General features: G+C 44.9%; 1 protein-coding gene across 1 annotated transcript in view; it reads left to right on the forward strand.

The window, feature by feature from the left end:
- Window positions 1–2,120: 2,120 nt before the first annotated feature.
- Window positions 2,121–23,592, forward strand: part of LOC135363356 (alpha-mannosidase 2-like) — a gene marked incomplete at its 3' end in the record, with an annotated part of 51,214 nt that continues 29,742 nt past the window's right edge. The window contains exons 1-2 of the mRNA XM_064583898.1: window positions 2,121–2,302; window positions 12,648–12,825. Of these exons, the coding sequence (XP_064439968.1) occupies window positions 2,121–2,302; window positions 12,648–12,825 (360 nt within the window). The remainder of the gene's footprint in view (window positions 2,303–12,647; window positions 12,826–23,592) is intronic.

Raw genomic sequence — 23,592 nt, forward strand, 5'->3', positions numbered from 1 at the left:
TGGGGGGGGGGGTCCAGGAGGCCATCCTCACCCCCTGCGCGCTCTCTCCCCAGACAGCGCCGGCGACACTGCTCCTCTGCAGTGGTCCCAGTCTCTCCCGCACTCGGTGGCGGCCGCCGTGGGTGGCACGTCTGACCCCAGCGCCCTCAGCAGCTCAGCGTTAAGTGAACGAGAGGCCTCCCGGCTCGACAAGTTCAAGCAGCTCCTTGCCGGCCTGAACACAGACCTTGGTGAGTCCCTCGCCGGCGGAAGGCACGTGCACCTGCGCCCCCACGTGTGGTTTACTTTGTCAGAGGGCGATGTGTTTGTGCCGTCCTGCGCGAGTCACAGAGATGAGCCGTTTGTCCTTGAGGTTTACTTCAGCTGTGTGTTGGTCATGGGCTTCCGGGGCCATTGATCCGGTATTTTCTGTTCTGTTCTATTTTTTAATGCTCCGATTGAACTCCTTTGGCTTCTTGGGGCTGAACTGGTTTGCTCCACAGGACTGGCCAGCTTGGTGTCCCTGCTTTTCAGAGTCTTCGTGGGGACACAGAGCTGGTGACCGGGGTCCTGAGTGCTGCTGACTTTACACCTTCCTTGGTGTAAAGTGTGGGATAGGCTGTGAACACCCCGGGAGCGCAGGCGGGGCTGGGGTGGGCGGGCCAGCAGGGGGCCGTACAGTCAGCAGTGTGGTTCTCGGGGGTCACCATGGCCGCGGGGCCGCTCTGCCACCAGGCTCTGAGGCGGGTGCTCGCCTCCAGGTCCATTTGCTGGGCTTCCCCTCGAAGCTGCGTCCTTTCCTCGGTACGTCTCATCTTTGCGGAGTGCCACGCTGCATTGGGCATCTTGCTGGCTGCGGGGGCTCTCCAGAAGGTGGTATGTGGCCGCGGTCACGAGATCACGCATGGTGGAGGGTGGGTGCCAGGGTGGCACGGAGGGCTGGCGCGCCTCGGCCGCAGTGGCCCGCTCCGCCAGCAGGTGGCGCGTGAGGCACGCGGCTGGGCTGCCCAGGAGGGAGGCGGGCGGAGGCGGAGCGAGCATGGAGCTGAAGGATAGGCCGTGTCCCTGAGGATGCTGCTCCCCTTGTGGGTGCAGAAGGGTTCCTCCCGCGAGTTTCTGCGTTTTCATTTTCCTGATTGATTTGCTCACGCACACGTAAGACAGTCACGCGGCACCAGAGGATGTGCGGTAAAAATGGGTCGCTCTCCTCTTCCCCAGCCCTGCTTTCCCTCCTTCGGGTGATTCCAGGTGTCTTCTTCCAGGGACAGGAAGGGAGGCCTCTCGTTCTCTTAACGCTGAGCTGCTGAGGGCGCTGGGGTCAGATCTCGCACATGACGATGCACGTGACGTCTTAAACCTTTTATTTAGGTGTAATTTCAAATGTAGAAGAAAGTTGCAAGAACGGGTTAGGGTTAGGATAGGTGACCCTGTGACCCATGCAGCCCCACAGTCAGCATGTTGGAGCCAGGAACACTCCCCCTGTGCTGAGCTCCCGGGCAAACCCTGCAGGTCCCCTCCCCTGGCTGACCCCCTGAAGTTTCTGTCCCCACCTGCCATGAGTTGGAAGTCCCCACAACCTCCTCTTCAGGTTTGGATAATCTGCTCCAGTGGCTCATGGAACTCAGAGAAACATGTGTGATTCTTGGGCAGCCATGAATCTCAGCTTCTTCATGATGGGGGGCAGCCCAGCAGCTGAGTGACCATGCAGGGCTGCCTCTGCTTTTATTTCATTTTTTTATCAGAAAATCAAGGGCAGTTGCCTCAAAGCGTGGGAAAGGAGGACAAAGGGATGGCAAGTATCCTGAAGCGGTAAAGCAGTCCTGCACCCTCCCCTAGGGGCAGGCACTCAGGGAGGCAGTCATGGGATAAGGGGAAAGTCGGATGTTTGTGCTAGCAAGCACCAGGTGCAGAAAGGGGACCTGAGGGTTACATTCTTTCCTAGCTCCTAACCTGTGCCCTGCCCCTGGGGATCATGGGATCCTGCTCCTACTGGGCCCTTGCGTTCAATAGTCTGAGAACAGGAACGCTGTTGACCTTTCAGCTGCTTCCACAATCACTCCTGTGGGCTTACAATATATTTTCTAAGAATAATTCCACACTTCCTCCGTGAGGTGGACTACCTGGTATGCACAGAGGTGGATATGAAGTTCTGCGACCACGTGAGTATGGAGATCCTGTCCCCCCTCTTTGGCACCCTGCACCCCGGTTTCTACCAGGCAGCCCACAAGGACTTCAGCTACGAGCATTGGCCACAGTCGCAGGCACACATCCCCAGGGACAAGGGCGACTTTTACTACATGAGGACCTTTTTGCAGGGTCGGTGGTAGAGGACCAACTGACCTTGGCCTGTCACCAGGCAATGGGGGTCAACCTGGCCACTGGGATTGAGGCTGTGTGGCACAATGAGAGCCACCTGAACAGGTACTTGCTGGACCATAAGCCCATTAAGGTGCTGTCCCCAGAGGACCCGTGGGACCCTCAGCTGCTGGGCTGTCCCCGAGAGGACCTGTGGGACCCACAGCTGCTGGGCTGCCCCTGGAGGACCTGTGGGATCCACAGCTGCTGGGCTGCGCCCCATCATGAAGAAGCTGAGATTCATGGCTGTGCCCAAGAATCACCAGGACATCAGCAGTGGTTATTACTTGAGGAGTCATTTTGGTGCCCACCAGGTCTTTCACTTGAGTTAACAGATGAGCCCGAAGGAAGGACGTCATCAGTTAGGAAGTACAGACGAAGGTCAGAGTGGAGGTGGGCAAAGGCCTCTTTAACTCAGAGAGCGGGGGAGCCCCGAGGTTCTTCTACACACCTTGCCCTGCTCATCGATTCCAGCTGCCTGGCTCTGAGTTCTGTCCTTTTAATGAACTGGTCATCTAGTAAGTAACATGTTTCTCTGAGTTCCATGAGCCACTGGAGCAGATTATTCAAACCTGAAGAGGAGGTTGTGGGGACTTCCAGTCTGTAGCCCATAGCTCGGAAACAGGGGTGACCTCTCTGCCCAGCCACTGGCTGACCACTGAGTTAACAGCACAGGGATTCAGTGGCCACACACGGCAAAGAATACAGACTTGACAAAGTGAGTTCAGAAAAGTCACTAAGCCAACAGTAGCAACTACAACGAGCAGCAATCATGAAGCCTGGAGTGGGGAAGGTCTGATGTTCAGGATGCTTCCATTATAATATTCATAATCACACCCTGGACTTGTCACTGGGGCCAAGTCCCCCGGCTGGGGGTCAGGTAGCTCCTACATGTTCCACGTGCCTCTCTCTGGCTCCCCCAGCCGTGCACAGTCCTATGCTGCTTCCCAGCAGAGGTCAGTTTTAACCAAAGCCAGGAAGATGGGATGGGTTTTCCTGACTCCCCACCCCCTGCCCCACAGGGCTGCAAGAGAGGAAAAAGGTTTCCTCAACCCTGTTAAGGTCCCCGGCTGAGTCTGGAAATTGACAAAGACAGATGAACAGGAGAAAAGCAAGCAAAATGTATTGATTGCTTTGGTGGGAGCCTCACAAGACCATGAAGACCAGCAGAGGTGACTGGAGCAGACAGCTCTTCTACCTTTTAGACAAAGAAGCAGTAAGTGTGTGAAGAATTGACAGACGCAGGGGTTTGGACTAGGGCTCGTAAACGGTAAAGAAGTAACTAGGAAGATAAGGGTTAGTTTAACCAGGTGTGTGTGTATAGACCCCGTGGTCCTAAATTCCTTGACTCTGGTGATAAGCACGTCATCTCTGTGGTCCGGGGAGAGAAAGTTCCACATGGCAGTCTTCTGACCTGCTTAAGGGAAAAAGGGCTGATGGCTGGGGGTCAGAGAGACCTTCTTGCTTTGCTCTATGCAAAAGTTCTTTTAGCTTCTGTATTTATTTTGCCAAGGTGCCGTATTTGGGGTAGTGTGTCCTAACCCTCACTGGCCTGGTGCTGTACTCTGTCTCCTAGTATCCAGGACATTGGATGTGCTTCTGTGGAGACCTTCCAGCCCTGGGGTAGCCCCTTGTCCAGGGAGGCACCTGCCTCAAGGGGAGGGTCGCTAAGGGTGGCCGCCCCTCCTCAGGGAGATTGGGTGGGAGAATGCAGATCTTACTTCGAGAAACTGACTTTATTTCCTGAAAAGGTCTACCTGATAGTGGGATCATACGGGAGTTCTTTTTTTAGTATTTTGGGGAAGCTTCATCCTTTTCCCAGCATGGGTGTGCCAACCAAAGTCAATTCCAGATGATTTTTACCTATAAACCAGAGATTTTGCAAGAACCTCTCCAGCAGAGAACATGAGGAGAACAGTTTCAAGACCTTAGACAGGCAGAGATTTCCCAGGATGCAAAATATACTAACCATAGGAACAAACCGGTGACTTAGAAACTATGAAATGAAGAACTGGCTCTCCTTCTTCCATTTCTGGCTAGTGTGCTGGTCTGTGGCTCGATCTCACCTCAGGCAGCTGAAAGGTTGACCTCCCAGGTCAGCTACCACTGAGATGGCTACTGTTTCTAGAAATTCTTCGGGGTGTGGCCGGTTTTCCCCACCTGCGCACTGATCAAGTCGGCGACCTCGGACAGTGGAGCCACGGGTCCTCCAGGCATGGTTCCCCCCCAGTGCCCCAGTAAAGCCATTCCACTGAGGGTTTAGGGGGACCGGAGCTGCCCCTAGGCAAAAACACCAGAGGTTCTCACTGTCCCTACCTGGCCTTCAGATGCTCCTCAGTTACTCCTGTGCCTCTGGTGTCTTCCTGGAACCCTGACCTGGCTGGTTTTGGACAGTTTGTCCAGTGGTACCCTCACTTTCTGGGAGGGGGATTTGCTGGAATCCGCAGTGTGTCCTGCAGCCCCACCGGGATCACTTTTTGAAGGCACGTCGCCTGGGCCATCTGAGGACTCAAGACTGTGGGTCTGTGGCTTGGAGGGATTCTGAGCAGCTGGTGGGATTCTGAGCGCTGGTGGGATGGGAGGGCTGCAAGGCCCAGAGGCAGGTTTCCAGGAAGCTGTCTGGGGTCCCCGGCATCCTGCCGTTTTTGAATCAAAGCCCTGAGATCTTTAAAATGCCAGCAACGTTACAGCATGGGCCAGAAAAGCAAATGTCCCTGTGCACCCAACACCACCTAAACTATTGGCCATTTCTTGTCACTTGAGTTGAGTAGAAAGGATTGGGAGTCAGGGCTTGAGGGGGGTCCTGGGTCAGACTTTGTGTTTGGGGGACAAAGGTCATCCGGACAAGCTTGTGCTGAGGCTGAGGAGGGGGTCTGTGTGGAGACCCCAGCTGCAGGCACTGCTGTCCAATGATGCCCCCTCAGCCCGACCCAGTGCACCTGCTGCTGGGGGAGAGCCTGCCCCCTCCTCTCTGCCTGAGGGCTCTCTCCTGCACGAGGTGTGCCTCCTCCCCTGCCAGTCACTGCCAGCCTGCAGCCTGGGAGGGTGGGAGGGTGGCTACCCCGAGTTCCTGCAGCTGCTGGGGGAGCGCCTGCCCCCTCCTCTCTGCCTGAGGGCTCTCTCTCACACCAGGTGCCTCCTCTCCTGCCAGCCACTGCCAGGCTGCAGCCTAGGAAAGTGGCTATCCCGAGTTCCTCCAACTGCTGGGGGAGCGCCTGCCCCCTCCTCTCTGCCTGAGGGTGTATCCTGCACCAGGTGCCTCCTCCCCTGCCAGTCACTGCCAGCCTGCAGCATGGGAGGGTGGATACCCTGAAAACCTCCAGCCCTGTGGACAGAGTCAGTGCAATGTGGTCTCCCAGCAGGTCTGAGCACCAGGCCCCCACATTGCTCACTCTCGTCCTATGGGCTCAATGTGCCACATCCTCCCTCAGGCTCCCTGGGTCCGAGTCCTCCTCTGCTCGTGGACCATCCTTGGCCCAGGCTCCACACGCTGGGACTGGGAGCGGGTCGTCTGGACGATCTGGACTCTCGCTTCTGTTCCCGTGACACGGGCACAGGCCGGCCTCACAGACTGCTCAGAGGAGACTCAGCACAGGACGATGCAGGTCGCTGTAAGGGGAGATGCCAAGTGACCCCAGAGGGAGCGCACAGGCCTTGCAGAAGGCGCTGGGCTCATGGGGCTCAGTGTGGGATGCGGGCGCCCAGCCAAGGGGCATGGGGAATCCTGGTGAGGGCGGCCCTGGCAAGTGGGGGAGGGGGAAGCCACAGAAGGGTCTCAGAAGAGGCAGGAGACAAGGAAGAGGACAGGACAGAGCTTCCCAAGGAGGTCGATGGAAGGATCAAAGGATCACAGAGACCCTTGGGGAAACTCGGAGGCCCTGGAGATGTTGGCTGAAATGCTGTCATTTGGTCAGAAAAATTGTGTCACAACTCCCCAGTTGACACTGGATGATTTACTCTTTGTTGGTTCTAGGAATCAGTGCATACCTGCCATTAGAACTCACATGGCATGAAGTCTAGGACATACTTACTTTTCATCACTTTTCAGGACGAGATTTTTCTAGAGGAGGTGCTAAACACGGGTCTCTCCATTCTTTTCTTTGTGCGACTGGCCTGTTTCCAGGAGCAGATTCCTAGTGCTCATCGCCAGAGCTAGCCGTGAGGACTGCCCCCCATCACCTCCCACAGTGGACGTGACCATGTGGGTTGGGGGGTGCTCACTGATGAAGCCCCAGTGCTCAGTACCCAGCAGGGACCCCAGATCCTGTGCTGAATGAGGGAGGATGGGAGTGAGGGAAAGAGAGAGGGAGGGACGATGGGAGAGAAGGAGGGGAGAGAGGGAGAAGGGAAGGGAGGATGGGAGGGAGGCAGGATGGGGAGGGGGAGGGGAGAAAGGCAGGAGGAAAGGGAGGATGGGAGGGGTAGAGGGGAGGGAGGGAGGCAGGGAGGATGGGAGGGAGGCAGAGAGGCAGGGAGGGAGGGAGTGGGGGAGGGAAGGGAGGAGTGGAGGGGAAGGAGAGAGAGGGGGGAATGAATGAGTGAATAAATGACGTAGGGAGGGAGGGAGTGAAACCACAGAAGCTGGATCTGTACCTCAGGAGCCATTATTTGGGGTGAGGTCCGAGGGCATGACAGCCTGGGTCCTGGATGGTGGCTCAGGGCACGTCCATCTGTCCTCCCAGTGCTGACCTTCCTTCTCCTTGGACCCGGTGTCATCCTGGATCCTCTCCATCCCCTCCTCAAACAATTCTCAATGTTCCCAGGAACAGGGTGGCAGGAGGGGTCTCAGGAGGGGCTTCCAGGATCCTGTGCTCCGAATGACAATGTGACAGTGGCTACAGGGCATTCTATCATGAGGACTGGGACCATGGATCCCCTCCATCTCCTTGGGCATTAGCGTTGTTCCATTCCCTGCTCTCTCCACCACCGCTGTGATGAACACTCCTGAAAGCAGATCTGTGAAAAACCGAGCCAGAGTTTCCGGGGGTGAGTCCGAGGCCGAGCATGCCAGGTGATGGGTGCACCTGCAGCCTGGGGTGGGTGATGCTCACTGTTCTCCCAGACAGGGGTGCCCGTCACCCTTTCCTCCAGGGGACCTACATTGGACCTCCGCTTCCTCACGTTCTCCCCAGACCAGACACCTGCCAGTCTGAGGGTGATGAGCGCTGCCTCCATAGGGTTTCCTTTGCCGGAATCCTTCCCCGGGAGCTCCACATCTCTGACACATATTCCCTGCGTGCCTATCCTCCCCCTTGGACTGGCATGTGTTTGGTCTCCATCCCTGTGGAACCCAGTGACTTGGAGCGTGGTTTGGACCAGAGTCAGGTGAAACCTTTCTCTGGCCTTGCTTTGTGGTGTGTCTTCCAGCTTTCTGCGTTTCCCTGGTTTCTGTGTGGGCCACAGGAGTAACCAGCCGTTTCCTGTCTGGGGTCAGGCTGTGGTGTCCCAGCAGGTACAGGGGTCTCTGCCCAGAGATTGTGCCCATAATTCCTTTTTTAAAAAAAGATTTTATTTATTTGCGAGAGAGAGTGAGAGGGAGAGAGATCACGAGCAGGGGGAGTGGGAGAGGGAGAAGCAGGGTTCCCATGGAGCAGGGAGCCCAATGCGGGGCTCGATCCCAGGACCCTGAGATCATGACCTGAGCCGAAGGCAGATGCTTAACGACTGAGCCACCCAGGCGCCCCTGTGCCCATAATTCCTAAAGTGGCCTCTATGATTACATCTGATCTGTAATCAATCGGGGATTTCAATATCGAATAAGGGAAATTTTATGACAAATAAACAGAAGAAAATGAGTCCCCTTTGAAAATAAGTGGGCAGACACAAAGGCTCCTATTGCATGATTCCATGTACAGAAACATCCAGAACAAGTAAAAGAATAAGGAGAGAAAGCAGCTTAGGGGTTTCCAGGGTATGGGCTGGGGGCGAAATGGGCAGGGGGGCTTCTGGTTCGGGGACTCCTTTGAGACATGAGATATTCCGCAGCAATCTTCTGGGGTGTGGTGGCACAGCGTTGGGAATGTACTTATGCTCATCATATGTTCAGTTGAAAACAAGTAATTTTATTTAAAACAAATAATAAACAGTATACAGAACATGAAAATGAACAATATGAACTAGAACAATATGAACCAGAGAGAAAGAACATAGGGGGAGGGGATGAAACAATCTGGCGGGGTGTCGGGGTCCGGCGATGGACCTAAGGGTAATTGTACAAGGAGCTCTCCCCGCAGGGCTGTGGGCTCTGGATGTGGCTCTGGGAGCCCTGCGGGAGCAGGAGTAGGGGCAGGGGTTGGGATAGGGGCAGGGCCAGGGGCAGGGCCAGGTGTAAGAGCAGGGCCAGGGGCAGGGCCAGGTGTAAGAGCAGGGCCAGGGGCAGGGCCAGGTGTAAGAGCAGGGCCATGGGCAGGGGCAAGGGGAGGGATAGGATCAGCAGTCCTGGCAGGTGCAGGATCTAGGGCAGGACCTGGGTAAGGAGCAGGAACAGGAGCTCAGGCAGGGGCAGGGGCAGGGGCAGCAGGTCTGGCAGGGGCAGGGGCAGAAGCAGGAGCAGGAAAAGGAGCAGGAACAGGAGCTCAGGCAGGGGCAGGGGAAGGGGCAGCGGCAGAATGAGCAGGAACAGGAGCTCAGGCAGGGGCAGGGGCAGGGGCAGCAGGTCTGACAGGGGTAGGGTTATGAGCAGGAGCAGGGTCAGGGACAAGAACAGGAGCTCAGGAAGGGTCAGGGGAAGGGGCAGCGGAGTCTGACAGGGGCAGGGGAAGGGGTAGGAGGAGGATCAGGAGCTGGGTTGCAGCAGTGGCAGGTGCAGGATCCAGGGCAGGAGCTGGGTCAGGGGCAGGATCCAGGGCAGGAGCTGGGTCAGGGGCAGGAACAGTAGCAGGAGCTGGGTCCGGGGCAGGTGCCAGTTCTTCCTGGTCCACGTCAGGCTGTCCGTGGGTGGGTGCCGGGTCACCTGCCGGCTCCTGGTCTCCTCCTGAAGTCGCTGCAGGCACCACCCCTCCCTCCAGAGCTCCCGATGGAGTTGGAACCGGCTCTAGCTCCTCAGGTGCTGGAGCAGCTGTGAGAGGAGAAAAGCTCACCCCGAGCCCGCTCTCCGTGGGCCTTTGCGGAGACAGAACCCAGCCCAGGGCCTCCCAGAGAAGCCGCAGCCAGGAAGGAGCCCTCCCTGGGGTGTCTCCCCGACTGCAGTCCACCCGCTGGATGCTCTGCGCCCAGTCTTTGCTCCAGGCCCCACACCAGCCTCTGGGGGCTCGTCCCTGTGGGGCCAGCACCGACCCATCCCCACACACCACAAACACCCAGCCCCAGCCTTCTCACCCTCGGGCTCGGTCTCCGTGGGCTCCGGCTCCTGGACCACTGTCCGGTGACCAAGCACCTGGGACAGTGGTCTGGGGGGTGTTGGAGGTCTTGCCCGGCAATCCCCAGCACTTGTTTTGGGGGATGCCTGTGGGGTCAACCCCTCCGTCAGGGAGGAGGACATGTCCGCCAGCCGCCTCGGGAGGTCATCCGTGGCCTTCTGCAAAGACAGGGACGGGTAGCTGGCTGGAGGCATCACAGCCCTGCCGGGCCATCCTCACTGTCCTCCTGCCCAGTCCCCCTGCTGCTCCCAGATCAGACACAGTCCTGTGAGTGCACAGCCCTGCACCCTGGATGCAGAGACCCATCCCTGCAGGGCTATCTGGATAAACCCTGGGTAGAAGGGGCAGCGCCCACACACCCCATCCGACACGGCCAGCCTTGACCTTGAACATGACCTGCCCACTGGGAATCTGACCCCTCATCAGCCTGCTCCTGCTCAGGGTGGCCCCACCCTGCATGACCCCTCTTTACACACACACACACACACAGAGACACACACGCACGCACACACACACTCACACACAGACACGCACAGACACACACACACGGAGGGGGGCCTGGGGCTGCACAGGCAGATCAGAGCGTGTGGGGCTGGGTGGCAGGCTCTGGGCCTCCTGGTGTCACCTTTCTGTCCTTCCGGCCAAATGGCCAGAGGCTGTGGGGAGCCCTGATTCGACATCCCCAGCGGGGGACAGTGTTTGCAGGGCGCTCTTTCTTCAGCCTGCAGCGTCCAGATTTGGGGAAGCAGCACCCGAACATGCTTTTTGTTGGAGGGTCTCCAAAGAAATGAGCTGGGCAGGGGGCTGTCTCTGGAATGTGGGTGCCTGGTTACCGGGGTTCCAAATTCTGTTGGGCTCTGTTGTCAGGGAAGTGAGGTCACCACTGCCTGGGGTCCCCTTACCCAACTTCCTCCTCACACAAGACCCCCGCCCGAGGGCCCCCTCCCCCGGCTGCTCAATGCTCCCCCTCCCCCCATGCCCCATCCATACAGTGACTCCCTCAAATGGTTCTAGTTAAGTTGACATTTCTAACCTGGTAGGAGTGAAGAGCAGATTGCTGCTGCACATCTTCAAGTGTGATATCGGTCATTTCATTTGGCATTAGTGTACAATGTATTTAGTGAATATCCACTCTCTACCAGGTAGTATAGATTGGTCTCTTGAATTCCGTGTTGACACCTTCTGAGCAGGAGCTTGGGAGTTAGGACAGATGCTGAATGGAAGACTCACACTTAATGTTTGTGATTCTTTCCTCTTATGTGTCATATGCATATACACACAAGATATGGTATATCTAGTAGTAAACCTTGGCATTCATTTAAATGATCACTTATCCTTTTCTATGCTGGTTGCCTAGGGGAATCTGATTGGATGCTCAGTCATAGTGTATCTTTCTCATATCTGATTTATATGTTTGGTTTTTTTCTCTTATTTTTCTTTCTATTTGATTAGTCTCATTAGACATGTATTTTTTTAATTATAACTAATAATCCAAGGTTATTTTTGGTTAAGTGTGGAATATTAGTAAATTATTAGTAAAAATTAAGTACTCTACTGAATGCTAATCTCAGAAAACTATGTTATGTAAGAACATTATGGTTATATTTTACTCACCAAGTTATTGAATTTTGCTAATAATTTAATATTTGCAAAGCAGTTTCAGAGACTATCAGTATAAAAAGATCATGTGAATTTCTAAATTTAGTTAAATGTTTTTAATTTTATAAAATACTTCGTTCCATTATTGATGGTCTTTGAGTTTCTTTCGTAAGTTTTTATATTGTGAATTGGAACTTCTCGATAACCCTAGAAATGAAAATTGGAATACTGGGTAAAAAGCACATTAGTCATTTATCACTGATTTCTTAAGCTTGGCATTACAAACATAGAGAACTACTCTGAGTTCTTCATCCGCTTATTTAATTTCATTTTTATAAGCCATTCCTCTTAAATACTTTGTATTCCTAGACTTCCTCAAATGGTACCCCGGTTCAGCATTCAGCAGTTCAACCCCAAAGGTTTTCTGCAGAATACTAGAATAATATGAAATATAAAAACACATCAGCACATTTAGTATTTAGCTGACCTTTGGACTCATGGGTTAGATCTGAGGAAGGTAGAAATCAAAAAAGCTATTTGATCTCCAAAACTTTATCTGTTGATCAGCCCTGAGAAGGACATTGACAGATATCCAGTTTATTGATGGCAGGTGTTAAGTGAGTTGTTTTTCTTCCGTTTGAAGAGGAAATCAGGTTCTATAATTGGTTTCATTCAAACTATTAATTTTTTTATGTGTAATCAGGCAAGTTTAGATCAAATTAGAGAAAGGCATCTTGAGTCAAAGCCAACTTCAAAGTTTATATAGATAAGAAATCCTTATTGTCTTCTTGGACTAAATTATCTTAAAATACAGGCAATCTGGGATCCAGTGTCTATGGCCGGGCTTCAGGAGGCCATTGATGTTCCCAGTAATTTTATGTCAAAGTTGGTATGTGACTTTATTTCTCTAAGGATAATCCATTGGAAACCTGTGGGTTTTTCTCTCTGGTAAGAATTTATGAATATATTTTTTAGAAGATTTATTTATCCATTTTAGAGAGAAAGAGCAGAGGGGAGGGGCAGAAGGAGAGTGAGAAAGAATCCCAAGCAGACTCTGCGCTGAGCACAGGACCTAATGCGGGGCTTGATTTCATGACTTAGAGACCATGACTGAGCCAAAACCAAAAGCCTGGATGCTCAACCAACTGCGCCACCCAGGCACCCCAAAATTTATGAATATTTTAAGTGGATAATGAAAATTAGTATAGTAGTTTTAAAAAATCTGCCTTATAAATCATACTAACCTAGAATACAGGTAAAATATACAACAATTTCTTTTAACATAATACACTTTTTAATGAGTTGCCCCATTGTCCTTTTCTTAGTACTGTTCTTATTTTCCTTTTTCTTTTGTAGGGCTGAGATGCTTCTAGATCAGTACCGAAAGAAGTCAAAGCTCTTCCATACTACAGTTGTCCTGGCCCCACTAGGAGATGATTTTCGCTACTGTGAACGCATAGAATGGGATCATCAGTATAAGAATTATCAGCTGCTTTTTGATTATATGAATTCTCATCCTGAGTATAATGTTAAGGTAATTTGAAAATATTTAATTATGATACTGTATTTGAAGTTGAGCCTTCATTATTAAATGAGGCTAAAACACAACAGCCTTAGTTTCTTTGTCCCACATCCCAATATTTCCTAGAATATGTAGTTTGTATGTAAGAGTGTAGTTCTTAAAGAGGAAAATTATCTAGTACTATAGTTGCATTTCTGAAGTTGTCCCTTTCCCCCCATTCCTACAGCATTAAAGAGACTTTACTTTTATGTAGTTGTAAATATGCACCTACTAAGTTGTGATCTTCAGTTTTCAGTGATGTCCTGTTTTTCTACCAGCATCAAAAGTTTCTTTCTCTGATGGCTGCATCCTTGTGATTTTAGTAATGTGACGGGCAATGCAGATGAACGTGTCATGAATTTTGCAAATTAATGTCTTGTGTCCAGAGAATACACTAGCATCTTTCTTAGTTGAGAAGACTTCCAAAATTAATCATTTACCTGTAGTTCTTTCTCTCTTTTTTTGTTTCCCTTTTGGAAAATTTTGAATGTACCCTAAAGTTTTGAGAACAACTTAAGTACCCTTCCCCTGACCCCTGCCTCCCCATATCCATAGCTCAGCTACCACATTGATCAACTCGAGGTCACTCTCACTTCAGCTGTGCCTCACTGTCCTCTCTCACCCTCTCCCAGGGATTATTTTGGAGGAAATAGTAGTCATGTAGTTTCATCTGTAACCATTTCATTATGTATCTAAATGATAAGGACTCTGTTTAAAAATACAATCATAATGCCACTATTATATCTAAAAAATTAACAATAATTCAATATTATCATATATCCAGATAGATTCAGATTTTCCTGATCACATACAGGCATTTTTTTTAAGCATATGTTTCATGAGTCAGGATTCAAACAAGAGTCCTATATTAGACCCTATATGAGAAAATTACCCAATGTGTTTATTATATTCACATACTAACCTATGAGACAGTAGAATATTTGTGGAAATACTACAGAAAGGAAGAGATGTTACTGTTTAGGAAATTAGAAAGCTGATGATAGGTCACATTTTATGTAGGGAGAATTCAAGTTTATTAAGTAAATGTAAATAATATTAAATAGTTAAATAAACTTAAATAAAATGCCAGGTGTATTCAAGATACTTACAACTGAATTTCTACCAAATTATGAACTTTAGGTCTATGTTTAAATCATCTCTATAATCTCCTCAAAGATGAAGCTGATACACAAACATTTACTTAGGGGATGGCATATGCAGATGGGTATTTTATCCCTAAGTACATCTTCCTAGTGAATGGTTTTGAGATCCATAAAAGGATCTACCACTCATTCTAAAGAATTAAAGTACTGATTTTTGTATTTTACCTATTTCCTTCTTTGCCCAGTAGGGCAATTTGTAAAGTCACTTTAAAAAGCATCCAACTCTTGATTTTGGTTCAGGTCATGGTCTCAGGGTCACATACTTAAGATTTCCTTCTTGTATCATTTCAAAAGAAAAAACACTAACCATGATGATAGAAGGGAAAATAAGGTTACTTTTGTAAGATTTGGCAATGATTTGAATGAGCGGGGGGGGGGGGCAGGGGGAGGGGAGAGAGAGACTCTCAAGCAGACTCTGTACTGAGTGCGGAGCCCAATGTGAAGCTCATTCTCATGACCCTGAGATCATGACCTGAACCAAAATCAAGAGTTGGATTTCTTAACCAACTGAGCCATCCAGGCGCCCCACAGTATATTCAATTTTAATACTGTATATTATCTTTAATATCCATTTGATAAATACATCACGATTTGTCCATTGTATTATTGATGGACATTTGGGTTGTTTCCAGTTTTTGTGTATTACAAATAAAGCCATTTTGAATATTTTGTGCATGTTTTTATATACATGTATGTGAATTTATGTGGGTATAAAATGGGATAGAAATTTTTGGTCACTGGGTATGCACATGTTCAACTTCAGTAGATATTGCCAAATGGTATCCCAAAATAGGTGCACTAGTCGTTGCATTGTATGACAATTTCAGTTGCTGTACTTCCTTACTCAGATTTTTTGTTAGGATTTTTTTTTCATTTTTATTTTTTTATGATCGATATGATGGTTTTATTTTATATTTCCCTGGTAGTTAATGAATTGAACCTCTTTTCATAAGTTTATTGCCATTTAGGTATCCTCTTTTGTGAAGTGACTATTTAAATCTTTTGATGACTTTTCCTTAAATTGGGTTGTCTGTTTATTTTGTACCATTTATAACTCTTTTATATATTTTGGTTTGAGTCTTCCTTCAGATAAAAGTTATGCAAATATTGTCTCCCACTATGTGAGCCTGTTTTTTAATTTCTTTCTTAATGCTGTCTTTTGATAAACAGAAATTCTTTGTTTTAATTAAATCTAATATAACAGTATTTTCCTTTCCATGTCATGTTCTGCTTAAGAAATTTTTGTTTATACCCCATAATTATGAAAATACGCTTCCTATGAAGCTGTCCTCCAGAAGCTTTATTGTTTTACCTTCAATATTTAGGTCTGTAATCTGTTTGGAATTGATTTTTTTGTGAATTGTATGAAGACAGGGATCAAGGTGCATTTTTGCCCATATGGGTATCTACCACCATTTATTGAAAAGACCAGTGTGCCCACTTTACTGCAGCATCATCTTTTTCATTAATTTTGAGTGAAACTATTTGTGTGGCTCTTGTATAGACTCTATTCAATTTTGTCTATTTAGTCTCGGACTGTCTTAATTACTATAGTTTTAGAATGGATCTTAATTTCTGATAGCATAAGTCTTCTAATTTTGTTTTCTTTCTCAAGATTGCATTGGTTTTCTTTATAGTTCTGTATAGGTTTAAGATCAATTTTTAAATTTCTACCAAAAAAAGTTGGAATTTTGATTGGCATTGCATTGAACCTATAGATCAATGTGAATACCGTTAACTTCTTTACAAATATTAGGCCATCCATGAATGTGGTATATTCCATGTATAAAAATACACTTGACTTTTGCATTCTAACCTTGTACCCAGTAACCTTCATGCATTTCCTTTCTTTCTGGAATTTTTGTCACTCAAGTGTCGGCTGCTTTGATTGTCCTTAGATACCTTCAAACAAAAGCTTTTTTTCTCTCTGTGGTTTATCTAGTATCTGTTCTCTGTAGGATGTTTGAAGTTATTTTGTCCAAGCCAGAAGCTTCAGTTTATTATTTTCTTTTAATGAAAGGAAAAACCCAAGTAAGCAATTGAATTTAGATGGCTAAAAAATTGACATTGTACCAACCAAGCCAGTCAGTTTCCCATTGGTCATCACTTATTTAACAATTTATGTATTTTTCTCATATGTTGCTCTGATAGAGGAGTTTGATTATGTTTAAGATTAAGGTTATGTTAAAGATATAATTTGTTGCCTTTTGAAGTAAAAAACATCTACCTTTTTTTTTGGTTATTTGGAATACGTACTTTGAGCTACCAAGAGACTATAGAAAAATTCACTCTTAAATAATTTCTTTTGAAACTACTCTAGGATAGATACAGGATTATATATCAGTCCTTTGAGATTGAATTAAATTTGTGAGAATGCTCACCAGGCTACTTAAATGAACTTTGCCTGGGGCAATTGCCAAGAAGGAAATACTTTCATCTTGGCTAATACCAAAAATTAGTTACAATATTCTAAAAGGGTATACTTTGTTGTGAATATTAACTCTGTAGCATGCCACAGTTCCCTAAAATCTGAAACTGAAGGGAATTTTTGTTATCTCATAGAAATCCCTTTTTATATAGATGAGAAAGTGAGTCAGAAATTTAGATTGTTGAATATTTTTTACTTTTATCAGTATACTTCCCTGAGCTTGTCTGTACTATTGGGCCTGAAGTTAATGCTGTATTTCTTTGCATTTGTGACCCTCATGGTTATACACACACACACTTATATTCTGCTTCTTAGAATGTGTTAAGTGAGTAATAAATAACACTTAATTTTTGAGTACTTACTATTTGCTATTAACGTTTTCTTTGAGAGAGAGAGCATGCACTTTGGGGGTGCGGGGGCGTGGGGATGGGGAAAGGGAGAGAGAGAATCTTAAGCAGGCTCCATGCCCAGCACAGAGCCCAATGTGGGGCTCGATCTTATGACCCCGAGATCATGACCTGAGCTGGAACCAAGAGTCAGGTGCTTAACCAACTGGGCCATCCAGGCACCCCTGCTATTAACTTTTTAAAGTGCTTCACTTTAGTTAACTTATTTAATTCTCTGAACATTTTCTGGTAGGTACTATAATTATCCCCATTAGAGATGAGGAAACTGAGGCACAAATATATTAACTTGCCCAAGATACATTGTATTTGGTGAAGCCAAGATAAGACTAGGTAATATTATTGAAAATTGCTTTTCTGTGATGTAAACATAAGGATTTAGAAATAATTATCTATTTTGCTGTTATAAAATTTATTGTGTCACAGGTACATGATAACTTCTATTTGTCTTACTAATATCATCATGTTTCCAGCTGAAATTTTGCCTTTGCAATAGAAAAATGATAGCTAAAACTTAGACCATTATTTCCCAGTTGTGTTTCTAAGCATTTTACTTAGATCCCTCTTAGCTGTAACACAGACACAGAGACAATATATAAATATGCTCAAAACCACATTGTTAGGTAAATGGTAGAGATGGAATTCAAACCAATGCTATCTGGATCCAGGTTCTGTGCTGTTCTTAACCACTCTTCTAGAGTGCTACTCACTGTTTTTAACTACTCTTTTTTTTTTTCTTAAGATTTTATTTATTTGACAGAGACACAGCTAGAGAGAGAACACAAGAAGGGGGAGTGGGAGAGGGAGAAGCAGGCTTCCTGCAGAGCAGGGAGCCCGATGTGGGGCTTGATCCCAGGACCCTGGGACCATGACCTGAGCCAAAGGCAGATGCTTAATGACTGAGCCACCCAGGCACCCCTGTTTTTAACTGCTCTTAATTATTTTTCTGCCACATTGAATCAAAGTAGCTTTTAGTATCTGTGTGTGTGTGTGTGTGTGTGTATCTGTGTGTGGTAGGAAACAACAAAAATAGCATCTTAATATTCAAAGAAATACATTCCCTGTTAAATTCTCTGTTTATCTCTAAAAACACTGCCTTTTAATATCTGTTTACATGGTGTGGTATAATACTTCTTTTTTCCTTTGATTTATGGAATAGTTTGGGCTCATAAAAATGGATTTATGTTCTGGTAATTTAAATCATTAGTCAAAAGACCTTTTCATTTGAGCAGTCAACCTTGCAGTTCTTGTCACTCTTTGTGTTTTACTTCTATTCAATGTTACCTGCTGGTAGAGCAAGTCCATTTTTTTAATGACCTGCTGTTCTTAAAGTCTCCCTTATGAGAGCTCAAGCAAGGGGGATGGGGAGGCCAGGGGAGTGTATGTGCATATGACATATGAAAATACTTAATGGTTAACCAAACTGTATGTAAATGTTTTATTTTTGCTGCTTCCTCCCATCTTTTATTCATCTCTGAATTATTCTATTCCCTGACCCTTGCACACTTTGAAATTCTGGAGATTGGTAAGGTGTTTTCAGATCCACAGATTTGTATATCTCAGTAGTTCTTCTAACCCCTTAGGGGTGTAAGTTTTATTTTAGTTTACTTTGGGACCTGATGCAAGTGAAAGAGCTACTGTATATTTTTCCCCCTGCTTTTGAGTTTTGTAAAATCTGAGCTAGAATTTCATCTTAACTGGAAAGCGCATCTTAAATATTTACTGTTAACTTTTCCTTTTAGTGCTAGAAGTAATTTTAAGGTAGAGATGAATAAGTGTCACTTTTTTTTTTATTAGATACAGTTTGGGACTTTATCAGATTATTTTGATGCACTGGATAAAGAAGATGTAACCATTAGAAAGAATAGCCAATCCATGTTCCCTGTTCTAAGTGGAGATTTTTTCACTTATGCTGACCGAGACGATCATTACTGGAGCGGCTATTTTACATCCAGACCCTTCTACAAACGAATGGATAGGATATTGGAATCCCATCTAAGGTACAAAATTTACGTTTAGAAAGCTACATTAATTATTCACCTTTTTTATGTGATCATAGCACATAGCATAGCATAGAGTTTTGCATAATATACAACATGTATGCAGTATTGGGATGTGTTTAATGTAATTGTGAAATTTTAATGCAATCAGAGCTATGTCTCCAGTGCATAATCAGATTATTATATGGGCTTTTGTTCTGAAAAAAGCAGTTTATCTGATTAGACTTTCTCCTGTATCTTATGTTTTATATGTTTCTAATTAATTACTGGTATTGTTTGCACACCGTGATAATATCCAGTGGCATTGTTATGTGTGTCTGCAGGTCAGTAGCCAGACAGACTAAATTGCTGGAAACAAGCAAGGGTCACAAGGAACAAACAGGGCCTCTCTGTGGCTAAAATGTGGGCCTCAAAGTACACAATCTAAAACTAATGTATTTTATATGTGGGAGAACTTCAGAGGCTCCACCTCAGTTCTCATTTATTGAAACATATTTCTATAGGTGTGATTCTCTGCTTAGAAGAGCAAAACTTGAAAGAGATGAGAACTGATGGCGGCAGAGTGATTGGCTGAAAAAGCATAGTGACAGGGAGAAAGCAGAAAAGTCAGGAGAAAACAAAAACGCTCTAACCAGCGTTGTCCAGTAGAACTTTCAGTCACTGTCCAACAGAACTTTCTGCAGTGGTAGAAATCTTCTGTTTCTGTTTTCTGCACTGTTTAGTATGGCCACTTGCCACATGTAACTGTTGAGCACTTGAAATGTGACCAGTGTGGCTGAGGAAGTGAACTCTTAATTTCCTTTAATTTGAGTTGATTTAAATGTAAATAAATAATCACACGTGGGTAGTAGCTATCTTTGTGGGTCCTGTTGCTTTTTGGTAAGGATGAACCACCCTGGGGGCTCCTGGGGCTCTCTCTATGTGTGTGTAGCGTGGGAGCTTAATTCATTTTCAGGATGAGTTCACTTTCAGCTTAGTTCAGATCATGAATTCATGATGATTAATTTTCATGATGAATCTCAGTATTAAAAATAAAAAGTCATGTTATATCTACCTTCTTCTCCGTACTGGTAGAAATAGTACATTTTGGAAAGCCCTTTTATAAAGATCATGAATTTCTCCCAGAGTTGTACTTTGGTATAGTAGTGTGTTTTTTTTTATTTTTACTGTTTCATGCTGTCAGCATTATTTCAAAAGCCTGACCTTTGCCTTTTTTTTGGGATATTCACAAATGTGCCAGATGGATACGTATTCCTGTATTTGTAATAAAATAGTATTTCTATATTAGAGAGATTGATGCATTCTTGCCCAATAGAATATTAATTCTCTATTATGTTACTCTAAACTACCTATGATAAAAACAGAGAAAGTACTAAGTAATGTAGAGATTCTTTTGGACTACTGCACTTTTTTAAAAGTGTCAACTATTTTTTAGTGACAAAGAGTTACAAATATTGATTCAATTTTAATTTATTGAACATATTTAAGGTGAAGTACTTAGTGTGAGTAATAATATATTTTGAAAATTCTGCTTTAAAATAAAATGACAAAAAACCATATAATAATGACAAATTTCAAAATGTAATCAACTTACTTGAAAATAAGTTTATTGTCTGATTATAGATATTTCATCTTGATGCTCATTTGTAAAACATTTGGATAGGATAGAGGAGTATAAAGAAGAAAATATTTTTTAAACCCCCTTTTTACATTTTGGGATATCTATATGTATAGGTACTCTTTGCAAAGCCAGGAATATGTGCTATGGGTATAGATGGACATATATACACAATTTCTTTAATTCAAACTTAGTGTTTCTCCTGCCATGAATTTTAGAAAGATTAGAATTTAAAGGCAGAGATTATTTAGTATCTTCTAATTATTTCAAAATTTAAAACAATTCTTTTTTTTTTTTTTGAGTACTTTAAATTTGTCCTTTTCCTTATATCGTGATACATTTTCAAGCTGCCTTGGTTTTCTCTCCATCCTTCTTAATATGTTTGGCATAAAGAACCTTCTTAAACTTTTTACTTCATCAAGCCATCTCTCTTTTTTTTTTAAAGATTTTATTTATTTATTTTTAAAGATTTTATTTATTTATTTGACAGAGAGAGACACAGAGAGAGAGGGAACGCAGCAGGGGGAGTGGGAGAGGGAGAAGCAGACTCCCCGCGGAGCAGGGAGCCCCATGTGGGGCTCGATCCCAGGATCCTGGGACCATGACCTCAGCTGAGGGCAGACGCTTAACGACTGAGCCACCCAGGCACCCCAAGCCATATCTCTTTTTTAAAGAACTTTTTCGAAACCTGTCTTGAACCATATCCTCTGATGAAAAAAATAAAGCATGAAAATGATAAGTCCCCATATTCTTGCTCAAAAACTACTCGTAAGCCCAAGTGTTTTTTCTTTAAAATAAACGAGAAGCGACAGCATATGTTTTATCACCTTTCAGTTTATATTGTTACTTTCCCTCTAGTTGTTGAATGTTCTCATTCAGCACAGAGACTAGCTGTTGTCACTGAGCTGTCAGGCCATCACTTTCTGCCTCTCCTTCACTGTTAGTCTCCCACTCATGTGACCATTTCTGCACCGTCTCTCCTTTAATGTATGTATGTGAGAGTGAATGGCTTTCTGGTGATGAAGTTCCTGGTATGTGTCTGGGCTGATCTTGGAGAGAAGAAAGGGCAGCAACCATTATCCACTTTTTACTGCTGTTTCGAGCTTTTTTTTTTTTTTTCCACTATGTTATACATAAGTACACCTATCTCGCTGCCAGTGGGTACTGGCTTCTTTCCAGGACCATCTAGAACAAGCGTCCTTTATATCAATTTAGACATGATGTTCTCTGATGATTGATAATCTAGATATATTAGATGGATACCTAGATGGTTTTATAGGAATGTTTATTATCAATATCTTTTTTATCAATTGTGCTGAAATGTGGATTTTTTAAAAAATGCATTTAAAAATTGTATCAGTACCACATATTTTAAATAGTAAATGTTTGTTTTGAAATAAGAATTAATGACTGTTTTATACAATTAGGGCTGCTGAAATTCTTTACTATTTCGCCCTGAAACAAGCTCAGAAATACAAGATAAGTAAATTTCTTTCATCATCCCATTACATGGCACTGACAGAAGCCAGAAGAAATTTGGGACTGTTTCAACATCATGATGCTATCACAGGAACTGCAAAAGATTGGGTGGTTGTGGATTATGGTACCAGGTAATATAATTATTAAAAAGTGATTATAAAACAATTTTTTTTTAATTTTGGGTCACAGGCTTATATCTTTGATGAAATTGTTAATGTACATCAGACCATATCAATAATGACATCCCTTATAAGTATTGCTATAGAAAAACAACATCAATATTCAAAGCATTTTTCAAGAATTGTATGGAGAATGTACTAGCTGTCCTAACTTTTTATTGCAGTGCATTTCTGCAAATGGAGTAGTAAAACATTATTATAAAGCTGATTCTGTTTTCTCCCAAGTATAATGTGGTAATTGGGGTTACCTTGTTGACGAGGGATTTGGTATCAAATAAATCATAGCTGTAATCCAAGGAGATAAAGACCCATACTTGATTGTATAGCAGTTTAATTTCATCCTATTTCATATCCAGTTGTTCTCAGCCTAGAGTTTAGCCAGGAAGTAGAAGAACCTAGAAACTTTGACATATATAAATGATATAAGGAATTGGGATGAGAAGGGTTGGCTTGGGTATTGATATCAAAACCATCTTCAACTCTTAGAAGGTCTGTGAGATGAGTGAGGGAGGGGAAGCTCAGTTATTTTCACATTGCAGGATTGGAAACAGTGAGTACAGGCTTTAGCTCAGAACAGCAGGAGACTTTGTAAATAGTGCTTCCCAATAATCAAAAGGCTTACCTTTTGTGATAGTGAGATTTCCATCATCATGCCCTAGTTTGGGTAACCATTCATTAGGATCATTGTAGAGGAGATTCCTATGTTGGGGAAGGAGTTTTGACTATTATTTCATTATGGCTTAGTTATTATTTCTTCCAGATTTTTTTCCTATCAAAAATGGTGTACTTCAATAATATTTTAAAATTGTTAAAGTGTGCTCTGATTTTCTTATAATACAGATTTAAGAAGTGAACCTCTTTTTTTAATAAATGCTCTCTCCCGTATGTTAAAAGTGTATACAACGTATAAAGTCAACATTACAGATTGATCCACAACTGATATCACTAATCATTATAAGTGTTAATTAAAATTTTAGTTATAGTATTTTGACTGCCTTTCTAGATATTTGAAAAACAAATTCTTGAGGTTTCATTAGTTGACTTGAATCCTTGAAAATATATTCATGGTAGCATCTTGAATATCTTCTCAGTTTTCTTGTGGCAAATGTATTTGGCATCTGTTGAGGTTGAGCTGGGCTTAAAATGGAAAACATTCATTGGCTGATAATGATAATTGGTTTTTCTCCCACAGAAGGCATTTTTTAAAATAAGGTCAGATCCTCCATTTTTTTCCTTTTCACCTGCTCCTGTCTTCTTGGTTTATTGAATTTAAAAGTGAGGCTTATATTCAGAAAAGAGTTCCTAAGAGGAAATGAAGAAGTCATTCTCCTATACTGTCTACCTGCTCTCTCTCTGGCTGCCATATTGAAAGAGACTTGGGTACAGGTCATTGAGTTTTTGCAACTGAATATTTTCTATCTCATAACCTTTCCAGAAGGGCTGTCATTAGTTCCTCCATATGTTTGGTT

Source organism: Mirounga angustirostris, unplaced genomic scaffold, assembly GCF_029215605.1.
Source record: "Mirounga angustirostris isolate CCGP_5_RB_7025 unplaced genomic scaffold, mMirAng1.0.hap1 SCAF_99, whole genome shotgun sequence".
NCBI lineage: Eukaryota > Metazoa > Chordata > Mammalia > Carnivora > Phocidae > Mirounga > Mirounga angustirostris.